At 35.9% G+C, this 22,454-nt stretch overlaps 1 protein-coding gene across 1 annotated transcript in view; it reads right to left on the bottom strand.

The window, feature by feature from the left end:
* Dlg1 (discs, large homolog 1 (Drosophila)) overlaps window positions 1–22,454 on the bottom strand; it is a 115,884-nt gene that overhangs the window by 88,567 nt on the left and 4,863 nt on the right. Inside the window, exon 2 of the mRNA XM_013019309.1 lies at window positions 5,756–5,854. Coding sequence (XP_012874763.1) covers window positions 5,756–5,854 — 99 coding nt within the window. The remainder of the gene's footprint in view (window positions 1–5,755; window positions 5,855–22,454) is intronic.

The raw sequence follows: 22,454 nt of genomic DNA, 5'->3' as shown, positions 1-22,454 counted from the left end.
TGAGACTGAGATCTGAGGATCACTGTTTGAAGCCAGCCTGGGCAGGAAAAGTCCATGAGACTGTTATCTCCAATTAACCACCAGAAAATTGGAAGTAGAGCTGTGCTCAAAGTGGTAGAGCGCTAGCCTTGAGTAGAAAAGCTCAGACAGCACCCAGGTCCAGAGTTCAAGCCCCACAATTGACTTGCAAACAAACAACAAAAATCCCAAGCCCACAAAAGTTATTTGAAAAAATAACCCCCTTGCTAACTTAGCCAGTAAAAGATTGAACAGAGACTGAAATCCATAAAATCAGAGTCGAAAAAAAGAGTATTACAACAAATACCCAAGGAATCAAAAGGATAATTAGGGAATACTTACACTCAAATAGGCTAGAATATGGAAAGGAAATGGATACATTTTTGCAGTGGACCCACCAAAACTGAAATAAGAGAATATATACCACTTAATCAGAGCTATATCAAGCAACAAAACTGAAGCAGTAATAAAGAATCTCCCAAAAGAAAAGTACAGGTCCATATGAATACACTGTTGAATTCTACCAGACTTTCAACTAAGAACAGCAATATTGCTCAGTCTTTATAAACAGAAAAGGTGAGTTACCAAGCTCACTGTATGAAGCAACCTATACTTACTTGAAAACCAGACCAAATCAAAGAGAACTTTAGATTAATTTCAATGAACACTGATGTAAAAATTCTCAATAAAATCTTTTCTAATTGAATACTCAAAAAGATCATACACTATGATCAAGTTGGTTTCCTCCCAGGGATGCAAGGATGGTTTAACATACAAATTAATAAATGTAGTATATCACATGTATATGTATAGCGTATATATATATATATATATATACACACACACATTACATAGTGTATATATACACGCTATATATATATATATAGTATATCACAACGTAGTATATCACATATCAAGAACACAAATTACATGGTCATCTTGATATAGAAAAAGCCTTTGAGAAAATTCAATGTCTTTTCAAGATAAAAGCTTTGGAGAAGCTAGGAACAGAAGGGACGCTTTTTTTTTTTTTTTTTTTTGCCAGTCCTGGTGTTTGTATCAGGGCTGGGCACTGTCCCTGAGCTGCTTTTGCTCAAGGCTAGCATTCTACCAGTTGAGCCACAGTGCCACTTCTGGCCTTTTCTGTTTATGTGGACTGAGGGATCGAACCCAGGGCTTTATGCATGCTAGGCCAGCACTCTACTACTAAGCCACATTCCCAGCCCCAAAAGGGACATACTAAAAGGTTATATACAACATCATATTAAATGGGGAAAAATCAAAATAATTTCCGCTAAAGTTGGGAACCGGGCAAGGATGACCATCTCCTCACTCTTATTCAACACAGTACTAGAGCCCCTAGCAACAACTTTTCTCTTGTATAGAGTAGGCTTTAGGGGATAGTGGCCATGTTAGTGTCCATATATAGTACTTTCCCTGGATCCAAAAGGTTATACATGATGTGAGTTTTCATTAGAATTCACCTCTTTTTTTTTTAACTATTTTTTTGTCTTTTCTTTTTTGGTACTGGGGATGGAACCCAGAATGTTGTACTTGCTAGGCAAGCGCTTTGCCACTGAGCTACATCCCAGCTGGATTCAAAAGGTATGTGTTCCAAGATACTCCATGGATGATTCAAACCATGAGTAGTAAAATACATCTTATAAAGACTGTTACTTTCCTATATATACATAATAGTTTTAAAATTTAATTTATAAATTAGAAAAAGATTAACAGTAGTTACTAACAAAACAGTAAGCAACGTCCTATGGTAAAAGTTATTTAAATTTTATGAGTTATACCAGGTGCTGGTGGCTTACGCCTGCAATCCTAACTACTAAGAAGGTTGGGATCTGAAGATCAAGGTTCAAAGCCAGCCCAGGAAGGCAGGAAAGTCTGTGAGATTCTCATCTCCAATAAACTACTCAGAAAAAGCCAGTGGCTCAAGTGGTGCCGTAGCTCAAGTGGTAGAGTGCCAGCCTTGAGCATCCAGGTCCCAAGTTTAAGCCTCAGGACTGGTAAAAACAATAATAAAAAATTATGAATTGGCTGTGGCATTTTCCATTGAATATTTTTGAGCCATGAATTACTGCAAGTAAATGAAGGAAGACAAGCCTCAAATAAGGGTTGGATTACTGCATGTAATTAAAGAATTAACTAAAACAAATGTAAACCAACTCACTCTGATACAGGTTTAAATATAAAAGAATATTTCATGCGCAAAAACAGTCATAAAGCCTTTTCTATGAATCTGAATGACAAGACAGTTCTTTAGAATTGGTAGAAATAAAGGTTTAAAGCATCTGTGTTTGTTTGGCTGGTTATTGAGTTGTCCCTGAGCTTCTTTTGTTCAAGGTTACTGCTCTACTACTTGAGCCAGAGCTCTACTTCTGGCTTTTCCTGTGATTAACTGGAGATTAGAGTTTCATTAATTTTTCTGCCCAGGCTTTCTTCAAACCATGATCCTCAAAAGAGCTCAGCTTCCTAAGTAGGTAGGATTATAGGCATAAGCCACTGGCACCTGGCTAAAGCCTGTACTTTCAAAGCAGAGTTACCTCCTTGGGGTTAAATAAACTCAGTTTAAGAGGCCTATATAACACGGATGATATACTTACCATTACTGTTACAAAAAAAGTAGCATTAGCTTAATTCTGACTGTTACTACTTCCATATGGAGAAACTGAAATTCTGAGAAGGAATTTCACCATCATTACACATCTACAAGTGAGCAGGGCTAGGAAGTGTTAGATTCAGGCCTGACTATAAAATAGATGCTGTTGAGCAACTTAAAGCAACCATTCAATACATATACCACTGTGTAATAAGCAATTCCTATTTACTGGAACTTTCATAAAAATTCAATCATTGTAATTTTATAATGATATGATTAATATAAAATTATTGAAAAGTACAAAAGCGTTCTACAAAAAGTGAAATATGCTTTAAAAAATTACCATCCATCTACCTTTGTGTAATTTGCCTGAGATTCACACACTTTGTTTTAAAACTCTCCTTTTAATAGGTGAAAAATACGAGAGTAAAAAATTTAGAGAGGAAACTTGTTTGAGTAACAAAGTTAGGACAAAGACTGTATTTTGTGTCTTCTAGTTCTATTGCATACTAATATAACTGAATGTAAAATTTATCTTTAGAAAAAAGTTATAAAAATGTGGTTATATATTCCATAAGTGTGAATTTAAAATTTTATTTGGAGATATTTTAATGTTTTCATTTTACAGTATACACACTATACTCAAAGAACACATGATGAAAAACAAGTCATACCAGCAGCTTCTTAGATGATACAATATAATTATTAAATTATCTTTCATGGACATTTTTAATGTATATAAAGTGTAAAGTGAGAATATGCCTTTTCTTGTATGTGTGTGTGTATATATATATATATATATGTATATATATACATACATATATATATATATATATCCTACTTTGTTTTACAAACTTGTTTCTTGGTTTGCTGTTTCAAAGAAATACAAGATAAAATGAATAGTTTGACTGGCAGATAGGCCCAGGTGTTTTTTAAGGTATTTCACATGCACCAATTATCCTTTTTATGGGGGAAGGTGGCAGTGTGAGACATGAAACCAGGGAACTTCTAACCATATCCCAAACACTAATTATGGTTTTAATAATTGTAAAATACCTCATTATTACTACTATCACCTTCAGATTAATAAACTAAAGCTTAGTATTGTTAAATCCTTTTCTGAGTTACAAACAAGTGGTGTGATTGAATACCAAACCAAACCAATCTGACCTTTAAGATCTGTATTTGTTTGAATTTGATGACTCAAAAATTTCCAAGAGTAGTTGAATACTAAGTTAGATTCACCAAAAGTAAAGAAATGAGAATGTTGAACAAGAAAGAACAAGTTCCAGTTGAAAAAAGGATAGATGTTGGTAAAAGTTTGAATGGAATTCTAAGGAATTATGTATGTATGCATGAATATATGTATTATATATGTATGTCAGCCATGGGGCTGGAATTCAGGGCCTGGGTGCTGTCCTTAAGTTTTTGTGCTCAAGGACAGTGCTCTACTGATTGAGCCACAGCTCCACTTTCAGATTTCTGATGGTTAATTAGAGATAAGAATCTCCTTCCTGGGCTGGCTTTGAACCTCAATCCTCGGATCTCAGCCTCCTAAGTAGCTAGGATTGTAAGCATGAGCCACCAGCACCTGGCTTTAAGAAACAATTTAAACATTAAAATAAATGGAAGAAACAGTAGCAAAATAAACTTTCAAACCTCCTACTTTCAAGATATTTCATAGTATTAATTCCCAGACACTTAGAAGGATGTGGTATTATAATAAGCTGTACGCTTTTCTCCATAATTATATCTTATCTATAAGTTCGATTTCCTGTAAACAATACGGTAAGAATATGTGGAATTATCTATTCAATTCTTGAAGGTTTTTTGTAACTTAATTTTTAGATGATGTACAAAAAGGTAAAGATTATTTATAAGTAGTAACATTAGCTTAATTCAGTCATTACAATATTGAAATCTCATCGTAATACTGTCAGTTACTACTAGAATCTTACGTTTTGTAAGTATCCCTATAGACTTTCAGTTTTGAGCAAAGTGTATGAGCTGAGTTATGAGTAATGACAGTTGGTATCTCTTTTTCCCTCCAACAGGGCTTGTGTTGAACCTGCATTTATATAGCAAACATACTATGTCCATAAGACTTTTGGCATCTGATTAATTTCACCAATACAATCTCTGAACACCTTAAATTTTAAATGAGATCCTTTACATCAAGATTATTAATATTATATATAAAATGCTACTATTAATTTGACTCTGTGTGGAAAGCAATTAATGTCAATGCTATTCTTTAGAATAGTAGGGGTCTAAATATGAAAAATAATCATATTCTTGGACAACTGACATGTAAAGTATGCTATCTGAGAAGTAGAAATATTTCTAATATAATATATATTGGGGAAAAAAGTGCTACATAAAAGGATATATCTAACACAAGATCAATTATGATTTTTTTTTTTTTTGTCAGTCGTGGGGCCTGAACTCTGGGCCTGGACGCTGTCCTTCAGCTCTTCAGCTCAAGGCTAGTGCTCTACCACCTGTGCCACAGCACCACTTCTGGCTTTTTCTCTGCTTATGTGGTACTGAGGAATTGAACCCATAAATGCAAGGCAAACACTCTACCACTGAGCTACCTCCCCAGCCCTTGAGTATGATTTTTATAACCTTAAAAATTAGATAAAATTTTAAATTTTTTAAAATATTTTAAAAATTAAACACAGAATGAATGTCATTTCATAAGCTGCCTAATAAAATGGCAAATGTTAAGCCATTTTATATAAATCCCAAATACTGAATTTCTTTCTTTCTTTTCTTTTTTGTTGGTAGTGGGGCTTGAACTCTGGGCCTGGATGCTGTCCCTCAGCTCTTCAACTTAAGGCTAGTGCTCTACCATTTGAGCTACAGCACCACTTTCAGTTTTCTGAACAGTTAATTGGAGATGAGAATCTCATGGACTTTCTTGCCTGGGCTGGATTTGAACAGTGATCATAGCTAGGATTAAAGGCATGAGCCACCATGCCCGACCCCAAATATGAATTTCTTAAAAGTACCAATTAATAACCAAAATAACAAACTATCCAAAAAATGCTAAAAACTAAAAAAAAAAAAAATCAAACAAAAGCAAACAAAATGTTTATAAAGAAAAAGTAAACCAATAAAAACCTGTGATACGGTGGGTAGGATGACAGTATTCTCAGCGGGGACTGGCAGGACAGGGATCACAGGGACAGTGGGAGGAGAGGGAGGAACAGCTTCTGTTGGCTAAAAATCATCAATGACAAAAAATCAGAAAAACATCCAAGTAAAAGGGAATCACTTAACAGAATGTTGCTCTATAAGAATATACTTTTCAGAAATAATTCAGAAATTTGTAAAATATTAACACTTTAAACTACAGATTTTAGAAAGAATTATACCACCAATTATAAGGTTTCTATAATTAAAAAGAATGACTTCTGTTTTTAATTGAAACAAAGTTTATTTATATAGTAATCAGGGTATGCCAATATTTTTTAAACAATGTCAACAATCCAATTACAAGAATCTGCCTTTCCCAAAATGTTTTTCTTCAACAGTAACTATTCTTTCAATGTATAAGTAACAATAACAAAAAACAATCACTTAACCTACTCCTTCTTAGGAGATAAAACAAAAGTTTCACAGTTAGATAGTCAAGATACTTTTGTATCTCATTCAGGATATTTTAAAGTGTTTTTGCATTTCAAGAACCAAGAGTCATTTTATTTGTTTTGTTTTATTTTTGCAGATGAGAAGACTCAACTCAGGGCCTTCCTTACAAGGCAGGTGCTCTTCCACCGAGCGAAATCCCCAATCCCAAGAGTCATTTTATTAGCCCATCAAGCAAACAACAAAGGTTAATAAAACTACAGACTAAAGATTAAAATAAAATCAAAGCTAAATTTTTACCATTTAAAACAATCTGCTCTTGGGGCTGGGAAGGTGGCTCAGTGGTAGAGCGCTTGCCTTGCATGCCTGAGGCCCTGGGTTCGATTCCTCAGCACCACATAAGCAAAAAGAAAAAAGCCGGAAGTGGCGCTGTGCCTCAAGTGGTAGAGTGCTAGCCTTGAGCTGAAGAGCTGAGGGACAGCACCCAAGCCCAGAGTTCAGGCCCCACGAATGGAACCCCCTCCCGAAAAAAAATCTGCTCTTAATAACCTCTGCTATTAAGAATAGTAATAATCTGACTAAAATTATGTCTGTATAGTCACCAACCCAACTAACATTCAATAATTGTCTATTATGTGCCAGACATATTAAGGCAAAAAACAAAATTAAGAGTACAGAAAACTCCAGTTATATAAAAATGTTTGGATATTTATTTTATTTCAAAATAACACTTTATGTGAATTGATTCTATCTTTGGGTTTTTGTTGTTGTATTTTGCTGATCCTGGGGCTTGAACTCAGGGCCTGGGTGCTATCCCTAAGTGTCTTTGTGCTCAAGGCTAGTGCTCTACCACTTGAGCCACAGCACCACTTCTGGTTTTTTCTGAGTAGTTTACTGAAGATAAAGAGTCTCACAGACTTTCCTGCCCGGGCTGGTTTTGAACCACAATCCTCAGATTTTAGCCACCTGAATAGCTAGTGTTACAGGGGTGAGCCACTGGCATCTGGCTGATTCAGTTATATTTAAAAAGATGTCTTAGAACTAAATTCAATTCCTACTAGCTAAATTAACTTATAAATACTTGCTATATAAAAGGCATATATGTAGTGAAGGAAGGGGTGGCACTTTCCAAAAAGAAATGTACTCATTATCTGACTTAAGAAACAGTAACCTGTGTGTGTGTGTGTGTGTGTGTGTGTGTGTGTGTGTGCAAGAAGAATACTAAAATCAAGTAGATAAAAGGACAGTATCATTAACAGGGCTTTAAATAGGAACAAAAATGGTTAAAGTTGAATACATTAATCCTTACTAATAAATTATAATAATCTCATTTAAAATTTATTATTCATTAAAACTATCATCTCATTTAAAATTCATTAGAAATGTACAGGGCTATATGTAGTAGCACATGTCTATAAACCCAGCAACCCCAGCACCCAGGAGGCTAAGGTAGATGGGTAGACAGTTCAGGGATAGCCTGCACTACATAGGGAGACCCTATCTCAAAACTTCGTATGTATGCATAAAAACACAATAATGAAGCCCATTAAAATTGTGGGGAAAAAAGTAGAGGAATGAAGATTAAGAAAGAGTAAGGAGATTTGATTCAAGTATATTATATGTATGTATGGAAATGTTACAATGAAACTCCTTTAAATAATGACAAAAAATCCAAACTAAACCACATAAAACCCAAACCATAACATCGACGAAAGGGTAAACATGAATAATTTTTGCAAAGAAGACATATGCAAGTACCCAAATGAGAACTTGAAAAGATGCTCAACACGATCAATAGACAGCCCACCAATTGGGAGAAGATCTTTATTAGGCACACGACAGACAAAGGCTTCATATCTAAAATATACTTAGAACTCAAAAAATTAAATCCTCCAAAACCAAACCCTCAAAGAAACAACTGTCATTAATAAGTGGACTAAAGCCTTAAAGAGAGACTTCTCTGAAGAGGAAATAAGAATGGCCAACAGACACATGAAGAAATAACTTCTCTGGCCATAAAAGAAATGCAAATCAAAAAAACATTGAGATTCCATCTCACCCCAGTTAGAATGGCTATAATCAAGAAATCTAATTACAACAGATACTGGAGGGGATGTGGCCAAAAGGGAACCCTACTGCACTGTTGGTGGGAGTATAAACTTGTTCAACCACTCTAGAAAGAAGTATGGAGGTTCCTCAAAAAACTCCACATAGAACTCCCCTATGACCCAGCAATCCCATTTACCCAAATGATCACAAGCAAGGCCATACTAAAGCTACCAACACAACTATGCTTATCGCAGCATTATTCACCATAGCTAAGATATGGAACCAACCCAGATGCCCCTCAGTAGATGACTGGATCAAGAAAATGTGGTATGTGTATGTACGTGTGTGTGTGTGTGTATGTGTGTGTAACACACATACACACACAATAGAATTCTATGCTTTTATCAGCACCCCATTTGTTAGGAAATGGAAAGATTTGGAAAAAAATCAAGTGAAGTAAGTCAGACTCAAAGAAATTTAGGTCCCATGGTTTCCCTCATTTGCATTTATTAGCATATATCTAGGATAATTTTATCAGATGAGCAGAAAAGCTCAAAAGTTATATACATATGATTATGTAAGATGATGCTAAGTGAAATGAACCCCAAGACAGACACAATAGGTCTTTGTTGTTGTTTTTAATGTTCTATGTGATTGTTTTTTGTTTTCTTTGATTTTGTTACCCTGTATCTTGTATATACATTTATCTAATTTGGGGAGGGTAAGGGGAATACCAACATGCTGAAACAAGTATGACCTGTTTCAACAATGATACTCACAAGACATTATGTTGGAAATGAACTTTACAATGGGGGGGGGGAGCAAGAGAGGTAGGGGAGGGAAGGGATAATAGGAGAAAAACTAAGGAAGGGGTAACAAAGCTTAACAAGAAATGTACTCATTACCTTACTCATGTAACTGTAACCCCTCTGTACGGCATCTTTACAATAAAATAAAATTTTAAAAAGATGCTCAATATATTTAGTCATTGTAGAAATATAAATCAAAGCTAGAATGAGATGCAACTTTATACTTAAAAAGAATGCTGCAATTAAAATTTAAAACAAAAAACAAAATAATAAAAAACCTAATCACAGAATTATGGTATGACCCAGCAATTGTGCTTCTTAGTTATAACTGGAAGAACTGAAAACAAGGATTCAAATATTTGTAGGACAATGCTCAATGAAACATCATGAACAACAGCCAAACAATGGAGATAAGCCAAGGGTCTCTAAATAAACAAATGTAGTATATACTTGGAATATATCAACTTTTAAAAGGAAAGGAATTTTGACATATGTTACAATGTAGATGAATCTCATGGTAATTTTTATTTAATATATATGTATATGTATATATATGTGTGTGTGTGTGTGTACACACACACACACACACACACACATATAAAACCTTAAATTCTATTTTTTTTTTTGTCATGGGGCCTGACCTCTGGGCCTGGGCGCTGTCCCTCTGCTCTTCAGCTCAAGGCTAGCATTCTACCACTTGAGCCACAGCTCCACTTCCAGCTTTTTCTGCTTATGTGGTGCTGAGGAATCAAACCCAGAGCCTCATACATACAAGGCAAGCATTCTACCATTCTATCTTCCCAGCCTGATATTCTAAAATATTTTTAAAATTTAAAAAGCATGAAAACAGGTTCTCTCACAGTGAAGGATATGTAAACCTACACAAACTGTAGAAAAAGTAATTTATCAGAAATAAATATTAGTGAATATCTAGAACTTTTAAAAAATGCCTGAATTTCCTGGGTGCTAGTGGCACATGTAATCCTAGCTACTCAGGAGGATGATCTGAGGATCATAGTTCAAAGCCAGCCTTGGCAGGAAAGTCTGTGAGACTCTTAGCTCCAATTAACTACTAGAAAAGCAGAAGTGGCGCTATGGATCTAAGTGGTAGTGTGCTAACCATGAGCAAAACAAGGCTCAGTGAGAGCACCCAGTCCTAGAGTTCAAGCCTCAGGGCCAGTCCCCTCTCTACAAATAATATTTTAAAAAGCAAATGTTTTGCTGTTTTTCACATAATCTCTTGACTTGAATATCTTAAGTATCCATTGATGCGTTAATGGTTCATTAAATATGAAAGATTAAATATACAGCAATTAAAACTTTGTAACAAAAGTTTATGTCATATTAAATATTGCATATGACATAGATTAAGTAGAAAAGGAAAGATGCAGTTTAAATGAAAAATGGAAGAAAAATTTGAAAGTTAATTTCTGGATTATGAGTGGCTTTTCCCTCCTGCTATTTTGTTTTTAATTCTATTTTCCAACTCATTATGAATAAAGCCTTCTTTGCAGCGTTAGCTCAGGGCTTTAAGAATCATTTATACAGTGTCAATACAGAAAAGAAAACCCTTCTGAATTCAATAGTATGAGAATAAAATTAATAACTTAAATGGTAGCCAATTTTCATTGGAATATTTAACCTTTAAAAATGATTTAAGAAAAAAGTGTAAAAAAAGAACTGTTGGATGTGTGTGTAAATACATACTAAAAAAATCAAATGAATACTGATTACCATATTAAAACCATACATAAAATCAATTTCAAATGCTTTGCTGGCATAATTGAGGGAAGAGAACAAAATAAAGCTTCTAGAAGATAATACAGTCTGACAATCTAAATAGAAGAATAAATGTTGGAACTAAGGCATGGTAAGAAGAGCATCTGTGTCAATAAAGTGATAGGGAAGTAGCAACTTGCCACAAGATGCTGGATTGTCCTGAGGTGGGTGAAAAGGGGGTCCAGATGGGCAGAGCAGTGATTCCAGCATGATGTAAAGTGTGTGTTGTTGCCACCCAATTAAGACTCCTAAGTCATACAGTAACATACATGAGGTATAGGGCCTTAGGAGAGTAAAAGTGGGATTTGTTGGTAACTTGAACAGTATGGAAAGTTGCTTATAGCAGTGATAGTAGCAGAAGGAGGTTTTAATCCACTATGTGTATAAATGATCATGGGAACAAGATTTCTCATATGTCAGAATAGTGTTATAAACGAAAAGGGAGAAAATAAGCATGAAATCTATGGTGTTGGACTGGAATGGAAGGTACTGTAATACATGGTTTTCAATACCTATAGATATAAAAATTAAACTAAGTGTGTGTGAACATATATCTGCTTACTGAGGAACTGGGAACACAAACAGTCATAAAGCAGAGCTATGTATTTAAACACAGATCTTGATTTCTAAATACCCACTATCCAATAAAATAATAAAACAGGGTTTTTGAGAGAAAGACCTGATTCCAGTGCTACAGGTCAGCAAAGTACAGTGTGAGTCTAGACATCTTGATGTGCCAGAAATTAAGAAACTGTTAAAAGAATAGGGCTGGGAAGGTGGCTCAGTGGTAGAGTGCTTCCCTTGCATGCATGAGGCCCTGGGTTTGATTCCTCAGCACCACATAAGCAGAAGAAGCCAGAAGAAGCTCTGTGGCTCAAACGGTAGAGCGCTAGCCTTGAACTGAAGAGTTGAGGGACAGTGTCCAGGCCCAGAGTTCAGGCCCCACGACCGGCAGAAAGAAAAAAAAAAAAAGAATAATGGGGTTATTGTAAAGGACTTCGAAGTAAGCTTGACTTAGCTGCCATTTGAGAGTCAAAATAAATAACAATTAAAAAAAACTAAATAAATAAATACTGCTAGAACCTTAAGAGTCTCTATACAAATATAAAAAACCCACATTTTTTCACAACAGAGTAAAGGTAAAAAATGAGGATTGGTGGAATTATAAAATCTTCGTTTGGTAATCAACATGGACCTCTTTAATTCCAGTGATGAATGTCTGAACAGAACACAGACACAAGACACCCACATTCACAACTCCTTAAGAAGCCTCACCCATCCTATCTTTACTCAGTCATCAGAAAAGTTAACATCAACAGTAATGGGGGCATTGAAATTATATGCTATCTGGCAGGGTACATAAGAGGAAATAACTTCTGTGGTATTTCTAGCAAAGATGTACAACTTCAGTCTAATCATTAAATGTAAGACAACCCAAATTAAGTGATACTCTAACAAAACTACTCACTGTAGTCATCCTAAGTGTCAATCATAAAAGTCAAAACTTATTTAAAATTCAATTTTATCCTATTTTTGTAAAGAGCTTTGAGGAAAGGCGGATATAAAAGAAAACCCATACACATTTATAGTATTACTCTATTATAGGGTAAAATGTTAAATTAATAAGTTGATATAAAAATAAAGCAAAGCTATGGGCTTATACAAAATTTCAAGGCCAAGAATAAAAATCTTCTCTACTGAGCAGTTGCTCTCCAAAACCCCTTATGATAAGCTATAAATCCTTTACCATTACATTTAAACCCTATTTAATCTTCAGTCTCTTTGGGAACTGATCATCTTTATTTAGTAAGTATTTGAACACTATGTATACATTTTTTTTGGTCGGTCATAGGGCTTGAACTCTGGGTCTGGGCACTGTCCCTCAGCAATTCAACTCAAGGCTAGCACTCTACCACCTGAGCCACAGTGCCACTTCCAGTTTTCTGGTGGTTTATTACAGATAAGAGTCTCATGAACTTTCCTGCCTGGGCTGGCTTTGAACTGGGATCCTCAGATCTCAGCCTCCTTAGTAGCTAGGATTACTGGCATGAGCCACCAGTGCCCAGCTTGAACACTATTTTTTAAAAATCCTAAAATAATTTATATAATCTTATTTCATTCTCTATAGAGCACTGAGCAATTGATTTGCAAAATAATGTAAAATGGACAAATGTTACAAGAACAAATGATTTATCAAAACACAATTTCCAAGCCACAAAAAATAAATAATTTTAGTAATGACTACACAACAACAACAAAAATAAAGCTCTAAACAAATAATCAAATGAAGGTTGAAGAGGAACAACATAGTGTTAGACCTTAAAGTGAACTTAAGACATAAAAGGATCACTTGAACACAGAATTGAACATAAAAGATTCTAAATTGGAAAAGTGTCAAATATAGTAACCCATACATAGATACAAATAATGAGGGTGTAATAAAGAAGTAACTATTATGTGTGTTATTTCAGAAAAGGAGTTCAGATTTAAACTTGAAAAAGCTTATACAATTATTTCATTAGGTAGAAAATGACTATTATCCATCATCCTTCCCTTGCTCTATTTGTATTACTCAATAAGATCAGCTCCAAAGAGATTTGTGTTGTTTTTTTAAAATCTTGACCATGTGACTAGTAACAGTCTCATTTCTATCCATAGCAACACCATGGAATCATTAGCCGCCGAGGCTGACTTCAGAGACTTGTTGCCATGACAACAAGGCTATAATATTAACACTGACTCAAGAAACACTGCAGAAAATTGTAAATTTCTGTGAAAGAACTAGGTTAAACATTTTTTAAATGTACCGTTTAAAAACCAGCATTTACTGACAACTATGTAAAAAACTGATTTAATATTAAGATTTTCTTTGTAGCTTTATGTATTTTATTAATTTAAAAACTAGGAAACTAATGTGTAAAACATTGGAGGTTTTCATAAAAGTGGTCTGTATTACAAGTCATATGAACCGCTTGTATCCATACTTATAACCATGGACTCTATACATATGTATACTGAGGTGGTCTACTACTTTTATTAAGTCCCTTTCCCTTAAAATAACTAAAGTGCTTTTCTTGTGTAATTCTTTCTGAATCTTGACAGGAAGGTACAGAAGCTCATTTATGAGGCTGTGCTAATTAGCTGAAAACTGGTGGCTTAGGCTGAATGGTGGTAATCGTGAAAACAGACCTGAGTTATCAAATCAGGACAGATTTTTGAATGTAGAACTGGTGTATCTTAGTGACTGATAGCAAGTCGGAACCATTAACAATAGCAGCTAATTATTGTATGTGGGTGGGTGCTGGTCCTAGGCTTGAACTCTGCCTGGGTGCAGCTCTATTTTGGGCTTTTTGGTAGGTTATTGGAGATATGAATCAGATTTTCCTGTCTTCGAACTCTGATCCTCAGCTCTCAGCCTCCTAAGTAGGATTACAGGAATGAGGTACTGGTACCCAGCTTCTAAAAGTGTTTCTTAATTTAGACACAGGCAAAAAAGAACTACAGGGTATCTAAATACATTATTTTCTCACTAAATAATCTGTTAAAGCTATTTTCAGGGTACTAAGAAATACAGCTTAGCAGTAGAATACTTGCCTGTCATTCACAAGGCTCTAAGGTCCCAGCACCACAAAAACAAGACAGAAAAACAACAAAAAAAATGATTTTCATAGCATAAGATGAAATTTCAAAGATAAATTGAAGCCATACTACCAGGAAATTATATTAACATGTTACACAAAATGTTATTAACTCAGCCTAGAAAGCACACAAAAATTTAATAAGGTATAAAAAAAGTTTTACTGTAATTTTAGGGAAAATGAAATAAAAAATAAATTAGCAAATGTTTTGGTATTATCTTAGATGACAAGGAAAAGTAATGGTCTTGTGCCACTGTTGATCAATAAGGATCTTACTCCATTATTATATGACATAATTTGAATTTCTTAGTCCAAGTTCATGGTCCTTTGTTAAGACCTATTATGATGTAATGAGGCATGCTTCTCTGATTAAATATCAAGGAAGCTATTTAAGATTACGAAAGAAACCAGGAAAAAATTGCAGTCCTTCAAATGTTTATCAACGATAAAAAAATAACAGAGTAGACTTAGGAAACAGACTCTATTTGGGAACTACTATATCCAATAGAGGTCAAATACCTACAGAAAAAGGTATTTTTCTATTTCTTATGATTCAAATACCATTTTGTTGCTGTCATTGCAAAGAGGTACCTTTAATATGAACTGATACACTAAAAAACATTATTTGAACCAGTTACAAAAATGTATAAAACTAGACATTTCAAAATAAATTACTAAAGGTATCAAAACACAAATTTAGTATCTTAAAATATTACCGAATGGGAAACAGAAAAACAGATATAGCTATTAATCCTATTATAGAAACAGGAACACAAATTTGTTAGTTCATACAAACAGATCATTTAGTTTGTGAATCTATTTCAACCTGCAAGGTTATTGATAGTCATCCCTTCATTATGAAAAGATGGCATTGGCATTCTATTGGCATTCAGCTGATGTTCTTACAGTATTGGTAAAGGTTGCATTAACCACTAAAAATTCAAAGGAAACAAAAAACTAAAACTTAAAGATAGGGTTACATAATAAATAGGGGATGAAATCACCAACTTCAATATGCTCTTTAACCTGATTTTCATTAGAATGTGGCTAGAAAAGCACATTATTACTAAGAACCTTCTTGACTACTAACCTAAAATGGAGCAGTAATGCTTTCTAAAAATCATATACAATTTTTCAATGCACTCTTCTGCAAATACCTAATCATTCAGACCCCTGTTATCTTTCTGAAGTCATGGCCTCTATTTTCTCTTCACTTACTACATCTACCATACTGACCTCTTGTTGCTTTTCAAGTATGCTATACGTGTTCCACCTCAGAACCTTTCTGCCTAGAATTCTCTTGCCCAGATAACATGCGACTCAATTCCTTAACTTCTTTCCTGTTGTTACTCAAGTATTACTCTCAAATTGAAGCCCCTTAAGCTATCATATCATCCTCCCCTATACAAATATATATATATATATATATATATATATATACACATACACACACATTTACTATTTTCTTTTATTACTTTTCCTCCAGAATTGTAGCTAATTATATTTATTATCTGTCTTTTCCTATACTAACAAAGGTCTGTTAAGAACGGGGATTTCTTTTCTGTCCACTCCTGTATGCTCAGTGCTTAGAATACTACATGTAGGAAGTTATCTTATATATGTGTTAGATGAATGAAACCATGTGACTGCCGAAACAGATCAATTGCATAAGCACTCTCAAAACCACTCCTCTAGCCCCTTTCAAGCTATGTATAAAAAAAAGACAGAAGGGGCTGGGAAGGTGGTTCAGTGGCAGAGCGCTTGCCTTGCATGTATGAGGCCCTGGGTTAGATTCCTCAGCACCATATAAACAAAAAGAAATAAGCCGGAAGTGGCGCTGTGGCTCAAATGGTAGAGCGCTATCCTTGAGCTGAAGAGGTGAGGGACAGAGCCCAGGCGCAGAGTTCAGGCCCCACAACCGCCCCCCCCCCAAAAAAAAGACACAAAAGGAGCTGGGAATGTGGCTTAGTGGTAGAGTGCTTGCCTAGCATGCATGAAGCCCTAAGTTCGATTCCTCAGTACCATATAAACAGAAAAAGCCAGAAGTGGCACTATGGCTCAAGCGGTACAGTGCTAGCTTTGAGCAAAAGAAGCTCAGGGACGGTGCCAAGTACCTGAGTTCAAGTCCCAGGACTGGACAAAAAAAAAGAAAGAAAAAAGAAAAAAGGACACTAAGATTTTTTTTTCTCTTTGATTGGGCAGCCACCAAACCAGAAAGTAATCAAGACCTCTACAACCTTAGAAATGAAAATGAAAAACAAAATGCATTTTATGTTCTCTAATAGTAACTAATTGACTAATAATGTCTTACTTGAAAATAAACATAAGCAGGTGAAAACATTTGCTTAGGACAGCCTCATTTCTTTCCCTTTCAAATTGCATTACAAAGTATATCTTTTTAAGGAAAGCTTATAATTTAACATCTGTGGAGCCTTTCTTAAAAACTTCTAGTTCCTTTAACCTCAGCTCTGTTCTTCTGATGGTAGGGAACAACTTCTTGCTGTGACTATTTGATGTTGCTATTATCTGGCCTTCTCATTTTGCCTTTTTAGTTTTCCCAAGACAGATGTAGCCAGTCTCTTGTGCTGCATTAAAATCATGTGTTTAAAAAAACATGGTTTGTTTTCTTGGCTGGACCTGTGTTAGCAATTCTCTAGCAGAAACAGAACTGCCATGGTATAATTGAAGTTGGTCCTCCACATATCTAGATCCTACAATTATAAGGCCAGAATATTTTATGGGACAGCTAATGGGTATCATCATGTTAGTGTTGATGAAAATGATGATGCTGTTATGGATGTCAGAAATTATAGTGCTTTGCATTTCGTCTTGTTTTATTTAAGCTGTACTGGTGCTTGAACTTAGGACCATGTGCTTGCTAAGCAGGCAACTCTATACCTGAGTCATGTCCCCAAGTTCTCTTATTGCTTGTTTTTTCAATTAAGGTTTCCTGTTTCCTGCTGAAGCAGGCCTGGATCATGTTTCTTCTACCAATGTTTTCCGTTTAGTTGAGAGGAGAGCTGTGCAGCACCATACTCAACTTTTTTGTTTTTGAAACTGAGTGTTAATGGACTTTTTTGCCTGGCATATCCCAAATACACAGAACCATGGACTAAATTAAATCTTGATACAAGTAATATTTTAAACCTATATATATATTTTTTTTTATTGTGAACATACTGTACAGAAGTTACAATTACATGGGCAAGATAATAAGTACTTTTTTCTTGCCAGTTGTGGGGCCTGAACTCTGGGCCTGGGCACTGTCCCTCGGCTCTTCAGCTCAAGGATAGAGCTCTACCACTTGAGCCACAGTGCCACTTCCAGCTTTTTCTACTATGTGGTGCTGAGGAATCGAACCCAGGGCCTCATGCATGCAAGGCAAGCACTTTACCACTGAGCCACCTTCCCAGCCTCTAATGAGTACATTTCTTATCAAGCATGCAGCCTCCTCCTTTGTTTACCCTTCACATCCCTTAAACCTATATTATTTTATGGATGAGGAAACAGACTTAAGAAATAAGTAACTTTAGAACACAGGAAAATACGTATTTAAACTCAGGTCATCAACTACTAAAGAGTGTACATTTTACTAGTGTACTATACTGTCACTTTGAAACAATTTAAGAAGAGTTTTATTTTGTCTTTACTGTTATTACAATTTTACTGCAAAGATAATATACAATTTTACTGCAAAGATAATATATAATACTCCAAAAGAAAAAAAAAACTCCATTAATCCTTAGGGGTTGGCAAACATTTTTTGGAAAAATGTTTGTGGGCCAGGCAGTTTTTGTTTCAACTATCCAATTCTGTTGCTGTAGTTCAAAATCAGCCATAATCCAGATGTGTTGGCTCATGCCTGTAATTCTAGCTGTGAGAGAGATAAAGACTGAAAGGACTGCACAGGCAAAAAGTTAGGTAGATCTCCATTTCAACCAATAAAAAATGGGTGTGGTGGCATGTGTCTACATCTCAGCTACACGGGAAACATAAACAGAATTGAGGTCTAGGCTCCACAGTGACACCTTATTTTAAAAATAACAAAAGTAAAAATCTCTGGGGCATAGCTCAATTGCTAAGGCACCTGCCTAGCAAGCACATGGCTCTGAGGTCAAGCCCTCCTACTATCAAAACAAAACAAGCAACCTAATCCTCCCCCTACCCCAATCTCTGCAAAAACAAAACAAAAACAACAAGATCAAAGCTATGAACAATACATAGTTCGACAGGACTATGTTTACAAAAACACAGGTGGCAGGCTAGATTTGACCTGTAGACACCTATTTGCCAATACTTCCTTTAAGGAGGGTTTTTTTTTGTTTGTTTTTTGTGTTTATTTTGAAGGAAGGTGTGAAGCTGACCCAGGTAGTAAACAGAAGATGATATCAGCACCCATGTTGGTTTTTACTAGAAACAGTTTACTTATTTTGTAAAGTTCAACTTATAATAAAAATAGGCACCTCTAACACAAAACATGAGCAAACTTAAAACACAAATGAACATACATTATGAAGATTTCAGGTTTTGTCTAGGTTCTTTAACGTACTTTTAATAAGTGGGAATAGTGGCACATGCCTGTGATTCTTGCTGTTCTATCCAGCTATTCTATTAAGTAGGCAAAAGACAGGAAAATATGAGGCCAGCAGAAGCAAAATTAACATTATCCTATCTTAAAAAACAAATTAAAGGGGCTGGGAAGGTGGCTCAGTGGTAGAGTGCTTGCCTTGCATGCATGAGGCCCTGGGTTCGATTCCTCAGCACCATATAAGCAGAGAAAACCAGAAGGGGTGCTTTGGCTCAAGTAGAGCACTAGCCTTGTGCTGAAGAGCTGAGGAACAGCGCCCAAGGCCAGAGTTCAGGCCCCACAACTAAAAATAACCAAAAAACAAAAAAAACCCAAAATTAAAAGGACTATCAGTATGGCTCAAGTGACAGGCAGAGGACCTAAATTAGTTTTTGTATCCCAAAAAAGAACTTTTTAAAAAATTGCCTATATCATAAAGTTGTACCATTATTTTTTAAAGAATTTAGAATCTTACAGTATAGGGGCTGGGAAGGTGGCTCAGTGGTAGAGTGCTTGCCTTGCATGCATGAGGCCCTGGGTTCAATTCCTCAGCACCACATAAACAAAAAGAAAAAAGCCAGAAGTGGTGCTGTGGCTCAAATGGTAGAGCACTAGCCTTGAGCTGAAGAGCTGAGGGACAGCGCCCAGACACCCCCCAAAAAGAAAACAAAAGGAATCTTACAGTATATATCATTTCAGTTTAGAAAAAAAATATTAAAATACAATTTTTATTTTCTTTCTCTTTCCTCCCTCTTTTCCCTTCCTTTCTTGCCTCCCTCCCTTCTTTTTTTGTGGTATTGGGGGTTTAAACCTAAGGCTTTGGGCTTACTCCACTTGTTCGATCAGCTGGCACATTGCCACTTGAGCCATGCCTCCAGACTTGTTTTTTGCTAGTGATTTCGAAGTCTCACAGGCTTTTCTGTCCAAGCTGGCTTCCAACCAAGATCCTGGATTGCAGCCTCCTCAATAGTTAGAATTAGAGGTATGGGCCAACAGTGCCAGGCTGCTCTTTATTCTTTTTTTTTTTTTTTAATTGTGAAAATACCATACAGAGGGGTTACAATTACAGGGGCAAGATAAGAGTACATTTCTTTTTTTTTTTTTTCTTTCTTGTTGTCGGTCATGGGTCTTGAACTCTGGGCTTTGGGCGCTGTCCTTGTGCTCTTCAGCTCAAGGCAAGCGCACTATCGCTTGAGCCACAGTGCCACTTCTGGTTTTCTAATGGTTTATTGGAGATAAGAGTCTCACAGACTTTCCTGCCCAGGCTGGCTTTGAACAGCGATCCTCAGATCTCAGCCTCCTGAGTAGCTAGGATTACAGGCGTGAGCCACCTGCGCCCGGGTATGAGTACATTTCTTATCAAGCATTGTTGCCTCCTCCTTTGTTTCCCCTTCCCATCCCTTCCCATCTCCCCCCCACCCCCACTCTCCCTTCTTAATTCTTCTGGAGGCCTGCTATGGTACACAGCACAACCAAACCATTAATTCTTACAATTAAAATGAGCCACACTTGTTTTCCTGAATATTCTGAAACAATTCTAAATTTACATCCTTTTGAAACATTAGATAGTTCTACAAAAAAATGGAATTATAGGGGCCGGGAAGGTGGCTCAGTGGTAGAGTGCTTACTTTACGTGCATGAGGTCCTGGGTTCGATTCCTCAGCACCACATAAGCAGAAAAAGCCAGAAGTGGCACTGTGGCTCAAGTGGAGTGCTAGCCTTGAGCTGAAGAGCTGAGGGACAGCACCCAGGCCCAGAGTTCAGGCCCCACGACCGGCAAAAAAAAAAAAAAAGGAATTATATATTAAAACATGAGTGTAGGATCATTTTAATTTAAATTATATATTATAACTTCCAGTTTTTGTTGGAGACCAATAAATTTTTTAAAGCAATCAATTGGTCCTATTGTGCCATAACTATAACTTTTTCATATTCCAGAGCTAGTTGGCTGAGTAAGTCAGAGTTTAGTGTCATTGAAACAAAAATATTCACAAATGGGACCAACTTGGGGCTTACTAAGGAAAGGAAGATTAGGCAGGGATCCTGTTAATGGTAATGGGGAGTGCTTTAAATAGATTTATACAGAGGCAGAAGTTGTCCTCTTAAAATTACATGGTGACCTTAGTTTGTACTTATACAACATAGGTATGCATATATATGTAAAATGATCACATCAGGTAAGTTTACACTTTCTTTTTCATTGTTGTTGGTCGTTGGGGCTCAACTCTGGGCCTGGGAATTGTCTCTGAGCTCTTCAGCTAAGGCTAGGGCTATACCTCTTGAATCATAGTGCCACTTCTGGTTTTCTGGTGGTTAACTGGAGATAAAGAGTCTCACGGGCTTTCATGCCCGGGCTGGCTTTGAACCATGATACTCCGATCTCAGCCTCCTGAGTAGCTAGGATTACAGATGTGAGTTACTGGTACCAGCAGAAATACCTTTCTTATGAAAACAAACACCATTTGAAAGTAGACAAGGGCAAAATGTAGGCTGGATCTCCCATGAATCCCATAAGCATGTGGCTCATTTTTCAGCACTGTTAACACTTCAAAAGTTAATTTTAACACTTGCTTGAATATATTAAAAATATGTAAATTTGAATCTATAAAATTTCTTTCTTTTTGCCTAGTTGTCCTTGAAAAAAGGGCCATCTAATAAACAAGACACCCTCTACAAAAGCTACGAAGACTAAAACATTTCATATCTATAATTTAAATAAAAAATTTTGTTTTCCTCAGGTACGTATATTGTTTTTATTAGCATATGTTAGTTGTACTCAATTCTTAAAGGTAATCTAATCTGAATTAAAACATCAATTTTGCATTTCAGAGCAGATTTAGGTTCACAGCAAAACTGAGTGCAAGTATACTAAGTTCCCATATACTCTATTGCAACAAGCATAGGTGCACACAACCACATCCACAACCAACATCCTGCATCACAGAGTGGTATATTTGTTAGAGTCAATGAAGCTACACAGATGCATCATTATCACTCAAAGTCCATAGATTATGTTATGTTCTGCTGGAGTTTTAACAAATGTATAATGATAAGTGTTCGCCTCTATGGAATCACAGAGTAATCTCACTGCATTCTATTATTCATTCCACCTCTCAAACTCCTAGCAACTACTGATTTTTAAAAATATCTCTATAGATGTGCCTCTTCCAAAATGTTATAAAATTGGAATCATATAATGTGTAACCTTTTTAGACTGCTTTTTGCACTCAATAATCTATATTAATATTTCTCCATGTGGTTTGTGACTTGGTATTTTTTTTGGGGGGGGAGTCAGTCATGGGGCCTGAACTCTGGGCTTGGGCGCTGTCCCTCAGCTCTTTAGTTCAAGGCTAGCACTCTAACACTTGAGTCACAGTGCCACTTCTAGCTTT

The sequence above is a fragment of the Dipodomys ordii genome, unplaced genomic scaffold (genome assembly GCF_000151885.1).
Source record: "Dipodomys ordii isolate 6190 unplaced genomic scaffold, Dord_2.0 Scaffold45, whole genome shotgun sequence".
Taxonomy (NCBI): Eukaryota; Metazoa; Chordata; class Mammalia; order Rodentia; family Heteromyidae; genus Dipodomys; species Dipodomys ordii.
This window is presented reverse-complemented; position numbering and strand designations above follow the sequence as displayed.